At 43.2% G+C, this 11,680-nt stretch overlaps 1 protein-coding gene across 1 annotated transcript in view; it reads right to left on the bottom strand.

Annotated features, from left to right (window-relative positions):
• GNL2 (G protein nucleolar 2) overlaps window positions 1-11,475 on the bottom strand; it is a 27,904-nt gene extending 16,429 nt beyond the window's left edge. The window contains exons 1-5 of the mRNA XM_007453801.1: window positions 11,249-11,475; window positions 9,470-9,554; window positions 8,401-8,495; window positions 6,127-6,266; window positions 2,731-2,915 (exon numbers count right to left, since the gene is read on the bottom strand). Of these exons, the coding sequence (XP_007453863.1) occupies window positions 2,731-2,915; window positions 6,127-6,266; window positions 8,401-8,495; window positions 9,470-9,554; window positions 11,249-11,312 (569 nt within the window). The 5' untranslated portion in view covers window positions 11,313-11,475. The remainder of the gene's footprint in view (window positions 1-2,730; window positions 2,916-6,126; window positions 6,267-8,400; window positions 8,496-9,469; window positions 9,555-11,248) is intronic.
• Between the last annotated feature and the right edge of the window lie 205 nt (window positions 11,476-11,680).

Below are 11,680 nucleotides of genomic sequence, written 5' to 3'. Positions count from 1 at the left end.
AGGGGCCCCAAAAAAAAAAAAAAAAAAAAAAAAAAAAAAAAAAAAAAAAAAGATAACTAATGAGAACCTACTGTACAGCACAGGGAACTCTACTCACTGCTCTGTGGTGACCTAAATGGGATGGAAATCTAAAAGAGTAGATATATGTATATGTATAACTGCTTCACTTTGCTGTACAGCAGAAACTAACACAACATCGTAAAGCAACTATACTCCGATAAAAATTAAAACAAAACAAAACAAAACAAACCAACTAGTTGCAGACGGACCAAAAACTGACTTAATTTAAAAAATGACTATATTCAAATGCCCACTGACAGATGAATAAAAATAAATGTCATGTATACATAATGGAATACTGTTCAGCAATACAAACAAAGTACTGATACACGATACAACATGGATGACCCTGAAGACATTATGCTACTGAAATAAGCCAGATACAAAAGGACAGATACCGTACAAGTGCACTTACGTGAAGCACTATTCAAGAGAGAAGTCAAACTCATAAGAGACAGAGAACAGAATGGTGGCTGCCAGGGGCTGAGGAGAGGGGGGAATGGTGAATTAGTGCTGGATGGGTACAGAGTTTCAGTTTGGGATGATGTGAAAAAATTCTAGAGGTGGATAGTGGTAATGGTTGCATAGCCATGTGAATGTACTTAATGCCACTAAATTGGATGCTTAAAAATGATTAAAATGGGACTTCCCTGGTGGCGCAGTGGTTAACAATCCACCTGCCAATGCAGGGGACATGGGTTCGAGTCCTGGTGCAGGAAGAAGCCGCAGACCAACTAAACCTGTGAGCCACAATGACTGAGCCTGCGCTCTACAGCCTGCAAGCCACAACTACTGAGCCCGTGTGCCACAACTACTGAAGCCCATACGCCTAGAGCCCGTGCTCTGCAACAAGAGAAGCCACTGCAATGAGAAGCCTGCGCACCGCAATGAAGAGTAGCTCCCGCTTGCCGCAACTACAGAAAGCCTGCGCGCAGCAACGAAGACCCAACACAGCCAAAAATAAATAAATAATTTTTTTAAAAGATTAAAATGGTAAATTTTGTTATGTATATTTTACCACAATAAATTTAATTTAAAAAAAAAGCAACTATAATTAGGCAGTCTGTCACAGAGAATTATGAAAAGGAATCTGAACCATAATCCACACTCCACAGCTCCCACGTAGAGTGAAACTTTCTTGATAAGGTTGAGAATCTGCTTATTTACTAGCCTCAGAGACATTTACCCAATGTCCCTGGAAGAAGAATAGTTTTGTTTCTCCCCCACTGCCGACTGTACCCTTTGGAGGTGGAAAAAATTCAAATCAGCAGAAGCATACAAGTCCAAATAGTTTTAAGAATAAATGAACTCGCTGCCTCTTTTTGCTTGGGCTCGAGAGCCTTGACTTTACCTCTAGGAGGCCCAGGGCTAGCGATGGACTGAGGACAGCACCAAGGCAGTGGCACTGCAGGCAGGGGACAGCACCTCTCCGCTAGGGCACCTCAGGAACACGTGAGGGAGAACCAGGAGAACTGAACTGGTAAACCCTTTCTGGAGGGTAATAAGGCAGCCGCCTATCAAAAAACTGCATATTCTTCGACGTCATTTCCCCTAAGAATTTATCCTTGGGGAACAATTAAGAATGAGAAAGAATTAGTCACACTGATGTTTTACCTTAGAGTTGTTTACCATAGGGGAAAACTTTGAACAGCATAAATGTCTAACCATGGGACTGGCCATAACAAAAACCTACTCTGACATAAAACATTATATCGCTGTTGGCCAAGAACTGACATGGAAATATATTCTTTTTGTTTTGTTTTGCTTTTTGTTTGTTTGTTTGCGGTACGCGGGCCTCTCACTGTTGTGGCCCCTCCCGTTGCAGAGCACAGGCTCCGGACGCGCAGGCTCAGCGGCCATGGCTCACGGGCCCAGCCGCTCCACGGCATGTGGGATCTTCCCGGACCGGGGCACGAACCCGTGTCCCCTGCATCGGCAGGCGGACTCTCAACCACTGTACCACCAGGGAAGCCCCTGGAAATATATTCTTAATAATTTAGAAAAGTATATTAAAATAAAAGCAAGTTAAAATACAGTCTTAAAGTATTATATTTATAAATAAAAACATTCAGACTAATGTATATATATACATATATTTATCCTTAACTGATCCTTGACCTTCTTTTGGGTATGAGCCCCCATGAAAGTATGATGAAAGCTATGGATCCTTCTTCTCTATAAACAACAAAACTCCACTTCTTTTATGCATGTACATAAATTTTCCATATTATCTTCAGAGGGTCACAGAAACCTCAAAGGCCATCAGTGAAACTCCCCTCACCCCCAGTGGTCCAGAGGAAACCCTGATATTCACCAAAATATTAACAATGCTTAACATAAGTAGTGGAATTATGAGTGCTTATTTTCTTTTTGTTGTATTTCCAATTTAACTATATTTTAAACATTTGTCTATGATAGAATATACTGTTATTATTATGAAGAAAGTATTATTTATTTTTATTTGGGGGGGAATTAAGAGACCAATAGTAAACAAGCCACCTTAAATTATCTTTAGTCTGGCCCCAACTAGTTTCACTAATTTTTCTAGTCTAAGGGAAGATCTCCACCTATGAGATAAATCACCGAGCTTCTTGCAGGTAAATAACTGTAAAGAAGATGTCCACTGCAGAAGAGGAAATGAGGAGATATGCATGAACTTTAAAACTGTACCTCACACCAGTGTCTTCAGCTACCAAGTCACGATCCTTCCCCTGGTCATAGCTCTCAGTGGACATTTCTGCATTTTCTATAAGTGACTGCATATCACTTGCAAATAAATTTGGTCGCTTCCTCTGTGCTTTAGGGCCAAATGTAGTTTCAAAGCTTTCAGTATCAAGGATGTGCACCTTTGAGTTCTAAAGAGAAAGGAGAATTACAGGTAACACTAAGCAAAGCACTGAGAAAAAGCAAAAAGTTCAAAACCTATCTGGGAAAGGCTTTCTGCTTTCATTTTTGCAAAGCTCAACCCATACCAAAATCTACAACACGGATGCAGCCTGACTTCAAATCAGAAATCCTTATTTAAATAGCAAACACATTTGTTCCCCTCTTCTGAAAGCTCTGTAAGCTTTCCTGGAGAAATACAAAATACAAATAGTCAAAGCAAATATGAATAGCTGTGTGTAAGACTTGCCAAAAACTCTGCTTTATTTCATTTATCATAAACTTTAGTCAAATGTAATTACTGCTACAACGCTGAAAATTAACTTCTTTTTTCTGACCTTTTTTTTTTTTTTAAGCTTTCAAACAAGTGCACAAAATTCGCCAAATTCACAGATTTTTGTCAAGGATGATCATGCTCAAATTTGTGGGGGTTTTTTTAAACCAACTGTAGGGCTTCCCTTGTGGCGCAGTGGTTAAGAATCCGCCTGCCAATGCAGGGGACGCGGGTTCAAGCCCTGGTCTGGGAAGATCCCACAGGCTGCGGAGCAACTAAGCCTGTGCACCACAACTACTGAGCCTGCACTCTAGAGCCCTCGAGCCACAACTAGTGAAGCCCGCACGCCTAGAGCCCGTGCTCCGCAACAAGAGAAGCCACCACAATGAGAAGCCTGCTCACCACAACGAAGAGTAGCCCCCGCTCACCTCAACCAGAGAAAAGCCCGTGCACAGCAACGAAGACCCAATGCAACCAAAAAAATAATAACAATAAAATAAATAAATTTATAAAAAAAAAAACAACTGTAAATGCCAACTTTTTCTTGGAAGTTAATTTCTTTCATGGCTAAAAGGAATTGCTTGTTTTGTAAGATGCATTTTAGTTTCAGGTAACATTTTTCCTAATTTAGGTAACGTTTTTATTAAATGCACATGCAAAGTCTTCAGATGAAAAACATCTAGCAAAAGCCCAAAATAATAGTTTAGATGTGATAAAAGGAACCTGATCCTAACTAGAACTTGATGTGCCTGTAAAGGACTTACAGGCAGAGGAATTTTTGAAAGAGGATGAAAGTCAAACTCTGAGTTAGGATATATCACGTAACAGTATGTTAACAGCTGGCAGAGAATATCCTCAAAAAAAACCAAACACCCTCTGCCCCCCAGTAGAGGCTCCTCTGTAAGCACCAGCTATGAACACGGAAGAGAGAACAACCCAGTGGCTTCTGAACTTAACAGACACCTCTCCAACTCCTAAAGATCCTTAAGCTATTATGAGAGCCTCTAACCCATCTTAGTTTAGTTTTACTCACTATGCTCCAACAAGGGAACATCCCCGAACAGAACAGTCACGTTTTACATGAGAACTAGGTTCTAATGTCACTGGGAAAATTATGATCAAAATTATCCTAGAAAATCTCTCAGCCTATAACATACAATATACCTGGATCTGTGTCTATAAACCTGTACCTTAGTAAGTACAAGGTGGTAACATGTCTATACACTAAAATACAGAGACAATGTAAGTTACAGTATTTCCACTGTAGTTCTGCTACATGAAACACAGTAACTGTAATGCACATACAGGTAAATGTGCAAAAGTTAAAAGCATATCTGGGGTTTCCCTGGTGGCGCAGTGGTTGAGAGTCCGCCTGCGATGCAGGGGACGCGGGTTCGTGCCCCGGTCCGGGAAGATCCCACATGCCGCAGAGCGGCTGGGCCCGTGAGCCATGGCCGCTGAGCCTGCGCGTCCGGAGCCTGTGCTCCGCAACGGGAGAGGCCACAACAGTGAGAGGCACGGGTACTGCAAAAAAAAAAAAAAAAAAACAAAACAAAACATATCTGATTTGACTCCACTGTGCAGCAAATCTCAGAATCAGATTTCATAACGAGTAGTAGATATTGCACTAAAAATAAAACAGGTAAGGTTTGGCAAGGCCAGAGCAGAAAACTCATCAGTTACTCTGAGTACCTGTCTGCACCAAAATACGAACTGCTGCAGCTGTGGGCCCTTCATTCTATGTATCAGACATTTAAGCACTGAATTTTAGAAGCACTGAACAACTGCCATGGGCAACAAAGCAATAAATCCATAATAGAACTTCTCTGTTCTTCTCATAAACAGGATTCAATAGTTTGTTAAAAGATGGCTTTAGGGAGGACAGAGAGAACAAAGAAAATGAGCAACTTGTCTGTCTTTATGAATTACACTCACGTGTTTCCCTGAAAGAAAACAGTCACTCCACTAATAGGTGCCATTCTTCTAGTCTGTCATAAAACAAAGCATAATTGACAAAACCTGAGGCAATAACCAGGCTTTGGGTTTTACTTTGTTCTGCAAGTAAACGCTTTTCTTTGAACTGTTTAATCCATGTTTAATCCATGTATGCATGTCAGTGTTTTCTTCCCCTCCTCATGCTGGAACTGAAGCTCTGTGCTGTACTTATGGACATTTTTGGGAATTACTATTCAAAGCAAGTAAAAATGTGTAGGCAGGCATTAGGCCATTTCTTTGGTTCCGTGTGAAACTAATTCCAATCAAGCCAGATTCAGTCTTTACTGCACTTCTAACTTCAATGATTAACAACCAATCTGACTGGCACCCTTTCCTTCAGCTGGAAAGACTCTCTAAGGAACTCTCAAGAAGCTGAAAGTGCTCAACACCAAAGGTCTCCCTCCTACCAACCCAATCCTAATTCTATGTTTCCCCAAAGTTTGATGGTACTACCACTTAAACAAGTTTGCTTACCAAAAACATTTTAAAATAGTATTGGTAATAGCCATGATCTATTTAGGTCTAAGTAAGTGGTGGCCTAAGTGCTTGCCATGGGCCAAGAGCCTTACTGGATGTTTCGTCTGCATCTAGTCACCCGAGGAGGGGGTCACCGTGACTTACCAGTCAGGGAAGTGAAAGCTCACAGAGAACCCTAACTAAGACTGCAGGAAGGGACACAGCAAAGATTAAAATTCAGGCCTGACTCCCAAGCCTGTGCTTTGGTCCACTACTATGCCACTGAACTTCTCTGACAGAATTCGTTTCATGCTAAAGGTGAGACCCCTAACAAAGGTGAAAGGAGAAGTCTCAAAGCTTATCAGTACTGCTTCAGGCACTATTCTCTATGGAAAAACAAGAGCAAAGTATGGTAGAGAGGGATCTGCATGGCTGGCCGGGGACATCCTCCATCTTACATGAGGCCGGATTCGATCATGGAGAAGAGACATGGGTAACTTGCTTTGCTTCATGACAACTTTGTATGGATCCTTCAAGACCGTGTCCATTTCCTCTTGAAATTTTTGTAGCGATGACTGCTTAATCACACGTGTATTTCCTGTTTTACAAAAGAATGTTGCTGTTTAATAAATAGCTCCTTACAACTTCCGCCTCCATCTTCCCAGGGACACAGTGAAAGGTAAGATTTTGTTTTTTTTTATTTTTATTTTTTTAACATCTTTATTGGAGTATAATTGCTTTAAAATGGTGTGTTAGTTTCTGCTTCATAACAAAGTGAATCAGTTATACATATACATGTTCCCATATCTCTTCCCCCTTGCGTCTCCCTCCCTCCCACCCTCCCTATCCCACCCCTCTAGGTGGTCACAAAGCACCGAGCTGATCTCCCTGTGCTATAAAGGTAAGATTTTAAATTGCCCTCACTCACCCAAACACCTGACACATCCATCCCACGTAGCCATTTTCAAACTTAAAAGAAAAAAACAGAAAACAAAAAACAAAAAAACTGCCTCTCCTGCACTCATACACTAATAACTAATCCACCAACCCAGACACACAAAGGGTTTCAATAGTTTTCCAAGTCCAATTTCCTGACTGGATGAAACTGAAAAATAAACATCACTGAATGGAACTGAGATTTGACAAATGTCCTACTTCCTGCTAGATCTGGCAAAGAAATGTGGAGCCAATCACAGCTGATCAGTTAGCATACTCAAGAGAATCCCGAAGCACAGCACCTAAGAGCCATAGCTCTGGTTTTTAGGGTTATTAGGGTTTGAAGGCACTATTAAATTAATCAACAAAGCGCTGCAAGGGAACAAAACGAAACTATATAACACTGCTTGGAGAACACCTTGGAAGTGAGAGATCGTATTCACTAAACACCGCATTGCAGCACAAATGCCAAACCCAAGGTGAAGACGACCACGCTGGCGGGGATGGTGACAATGACAGCGGTTAAAGCTTCTATTGTACTACTTGCTGGACTCTATTCTAGGCACTTTACATAGAGTATTTATTCATTTAATTACCACAACAGTCCTACGCAATAGGTGCTGTTTTTATCTTCATTTTACAGATGGAGAAATTGACGAGCAAACTTAAGAACCTGACCATGGCCCCAGATATGGCAGAACTAGGCCTCAAACCCAGGAGGTCTGGATCTAGTGTCACCGGACCTTGCCACCATGCTAAAGGCCTCTTGAAGTTCTCTCCTTCAAGACACTTTTCTGTGCTGTAGTTTCCTAGGGGGTACCAATCCCACCAAGAGACGTACGAGATGTGCAAAGGTAGTTGCCATCTGCCCCCCAGAAGAGAGATCAAACAGCAGGCAAAAAATGCGGTCTGACCATCTGATGTGCCCACACAGCTGGCAGTGGCTGAGGGAAAGGCTGAAAGCCCCAACAGAGATGAAGGTGGAGTTTCCAAAGGAAGAAATCCTGCTTCCCCAAGGCCTCTGGAGATACACTATTCATTCCTGAGAAGGACCAACAAGAGGTCCTTTCACTGTCACTCAGTCCAAATACAACCCCACTAAGAAAAAGTGTTTCAGAGGAACTTCAGGCTAAAGGCACAAACACGCCTGCAAGGCACCTCTCAAAGTCACCTGTCCAGGTGACTGGAAATTAGGAGAGGAGCGTTCTAATGAATGCTAGTCATTAAGGATGATCTCATCTGTCTAAGAGGTTCACTCACAGTGAACAATGATGGGCTCTTTTCAAAAAGAAGTTATTTATGGAAGCCACTGCCACGACTTTTCTCTGCACTTTTCCCACGGTGGGGACTTCTTATCTCATCCCTTTCTCATACTGTCCTTGGCAGTTCCCCTCACCCCAGATACCTGCCTCTTATTTTTATTTATTTATTTATTTTTGGCTGCATTGGGTCTTTGTTGCTGTGCGCGGGCTTTCTCTAGTCGCGGTAAGCGGGGGCTACTCTTCACTATGGTGTGTCCAGCTTCTCATTGTGGTGGCTTCTCTTGTTGCGGAGCACAGGCTCTAAGGCGCATGGGCTTCAGTAGTTGTGGCGCACGAGCTTAGTTGCTCCGTGGCATGGGGGATCTTCCCGGACCAGGAATCGAACCCGTGTCCCCCTGCATTTGCAGGCGGATTCCTAGCCACTGTGTCACCAGGGAAGCCCCCAGATACCTGCCTTTTAGATACCTGAACATTCTACCCTTTTCCATACAGCGCACATTTTCTAGGGTAAAGGTAGCAAAGGACCACACTCACCAAACCACTTAATGTTCGGCTCCACTCTCGCCACTGTGCCAGAAGCCACCGTTGACTGATACTGCAGAGGCTTAATCACTTTACCACGGCTGTTCCTGAATTGAGGAAATAACAGATTTGGGTTGACAACAGAAGAAAGGCTACAGCAAAGCTGGGTTTACAGAATACGCTTTCCATCAAAAGGACCTCTTTGATTTTTTTCTCCTTCCAGTTTTAAGTGATCATTAAATACAGATTTTGGTAAACAAAAAGTACTTCTACATTCAAAACAGATTGCCCCAAAGCCACTTAACCTCTTGCAACAGAGCACGTAATGATTTCTGCTCGAAGAATAACGACTAATGACCATGTTTAAAAATCTGTTTACTGTTTGTTTGCTTTAAAAAAGAAAACTGCATACTTGAGTCTTTTTTGGATAATTTTTTGAAGGCTGGTTTAAATGAATTTTAAGTAGAGGGTGATTTATGCTGGAACTCGAAATTCTAAAACAAACTGCAGAGTAGGTGACTAAGGCAGATTAAGTTCATTGACATTTGTGTTTTAGACACATCTTTTAGAACAGATGAAGAATCCAATTACCAAACAAATTGAATAAGACAAAATAAGACCAGGTCACAAAATGCCACACTCAGCAAGCCCCTGTGGTAGAGGCTGCCTCAGCAGATCTGAGTTGTGATGAGTTTCCAAGTGCCACAATGTTGTGATCTAAAGTTTGTCATTAGAAAAAACAAGTTTTCTGGCCGCTTTCATGACACCATCCTACATGCTTTGTTAAAGAAAAGCAGATTTCTATCTGACAGATATGTACCTTGAGATTTAACATGCCATTTGCGTAGGCCGAGGCTGTGAGGAACAAAGCTGTTGTACAGTACAGTGACACAATCACTATTTCACCCCCTACTACGCATGTCTTTAACCCAAAATTCAGTTTATCATATAAAACGGTATTTGAAAATACACTACTCCTATCTGGGGAAAGTGGGGGTGGGAATATCAAAGGCTTAACAGGTGTCAGCTATAAGTCAAGGGGAGGAAGGGAAAGGGAGAGGACACCAGCGCCCACGCTCACCTGCGCTCCTTCTGCCTGTACATATTCAGGCGTCGGATTGTGGCCCGGTCCCTCATGTTTTGGCCTCCTGCTCCCTCAACTCGATCTAGGAAACACAGAAGTGGAATGCACACTATTTGATAGCCAACAAGTCTAAGTATAGCCATTGCTTCAAACACACCAGCTAGTTTACTCAAAGCAGGCAAGCTGCCACCTCAGTGCAAAATCTCCACTTTCTCCACATGTTGCTCCAACAAAATCATTCCTGGAAGCTACATGGTATGACAAAGTTGACCTAATCTGGAACCCTCCTTAGGACTGTGTTTGAAAATGATAGTAGGTAATATTTCTGAGCACTAATTATGGCACTGTGCTATCCACATTATAGGCATCATCTCACGTAATCCATACAACAATCCTACCAAGAGGGATGCATTATCCCCATTCTGCAGGTTAAGACACTGAGGCTCAGTGGGCAAGCATCTTGTACAAAGATTTTTTGTACAAGAGCCAGAATTTGAACAAAAGCATCAGATCACCATCTGTGCTCTTAACCACTAAGACACCTACCTCTGGGTCTCAGTTTAACAAATACTGAGTGCCTGCTACAGGCAAAGCATCACGAAGACTACGATTCTGACACATAAGTGTTCCTAATGTACCAGTTTCTTAATTTCCTAATGTTTGACCTTAGTTTTATCAACAGCAAAATAGGTAGTAATTCTTGCCTTACATCTCAGAGAGAAAGAGAAGGACAAATTAGCATAGTAATACCGGCTTAGCTTCTCATTTGAGGATGCCTTTAAGTCATCTGTCTTGAAGTCATGCTGTAGAAAACAGGCAGAAATCACAGGACTGGCGGCTCTACTGCTCACTACGTGTGCCAGCTGTGACAAGACACTTCCCCTATTTTGGTTCAGTCTCTTCACCTATAACATTATGATCTCTAAGGGCCTCTTCAGGTCTAACGCTGTCAGATCCCAGTCTACACAAACTGAATAATTTATCAGCAGTCCAGGTAAAACATCCAACATGAATTAAAATCAAAAACTTTAGGCCATATTTTAATATGTCTTATTAACTAAACCCAAATGGAAGGGACTCCCCCAAAGGCTATCTTGTTCATTCTGTGGTGGAACCTCAACAAAACTCATACACATCTTCAAAAACATCTTTACTGAAACAATCATACTTACCTGTAGCATTTTCTATGCACTTTACCGGATGCGATGATTCCAAGATTTGAAATCCAAATCATCATGGGATGATTCCAAATCTACTAGCCCTTTCTCATTTAAATGGTCAAAGCTAAGGTGGTAGGCAAGTGTGGCCAAGTGTAAAGGGCCAGCTGGGTCAGGCTACATCACTTTTAGTCTGACTTTATCTAATTTATAGTACTTCTAGTAATTCCTTGAGCTGGAGAGCTGGACTCATACAAGACTGAACTATATTGGGGGAGGGGCTTCAACACCTGACACACACAGGGACCCAAGAAGAGGTCAAATTTAAGTGTCCCCTCCAACTCAGAGCTTCCCAGTCTCTGCACCTCACAGTTGGAGATGCCCCAAGGCTGCCAGGCCTGAGTGTTCACTTTCCCGGCTTTAGAGCTGGTGCCTGGCATCTAGCCTTGACAGGCGTGCAAGACTGAGCCCCCCTCAGGGACTATAAACAATTAATCATCTTCTCCCTTCTCATCCCCAAAGGCCACTCTGCTTGAGGTCACTCCAAGCAAGGCCACCCGGTGTCCCTCCCTCCAAGCTTCCTCCAAGCCCCAGCCTCCGCGAGCCCCGCCGCCCGTACCAGGATTTGTGCTGGCTTTAGAGGGGTTGATGGTGCTCCGTCCTTTGTACTTGGGCTTCACCATCTTGCCTACGGGACGGGGACCGGAGCGTTGGGTCCGGCCTACGTGGGGTAAAAGATCTCGTAATTTCCCAGGCCGGGATGAAACAACCCGCCCGAATCACGCTGGACCGCGTGCGCGGGCCTACGTCACTTCCGCTCGCATCCCTTCCTTACCCTGAGCGACTTCCTGCGAACGCGAGGCGCGCGCCGCCGCACTCCAGGCTCCGCCCCCGGCCTCTTAGACGTCGCCCTGCGTCGAGCACCGCCCCTTTCTCTCCCTAGCAACCACCAAGCTGCCCTCCGTAGCAACCGCCCAGTTACCCTGGACGCCCAGCCTAGAACTCCTAGTTGGGTCCACCCTCAAATGTAGATGCCTCTTCCCAGGCCAAT

Source organism: Lipotes vexillifer, unplaced genomic scaffold (genome assembly GCF_000442215.2).
Source record: "Lipotes vexillifer unplaced genomic scaffold, Lipotes_vexillifer_v1.1 scaffold213, whole genome shotgun sequence".
NCBI classification, from domain to species: Eukaryota; Metazoa; Chordata; class Mammalia; order Artiodactyla; family Lipotidae; genus Lipotes; species Lipotes vexillifer.
Note: the sequence above shows the minus strand (reverse complement) of the source record. Positions and strands in the feature narration are given on the sequence as shown.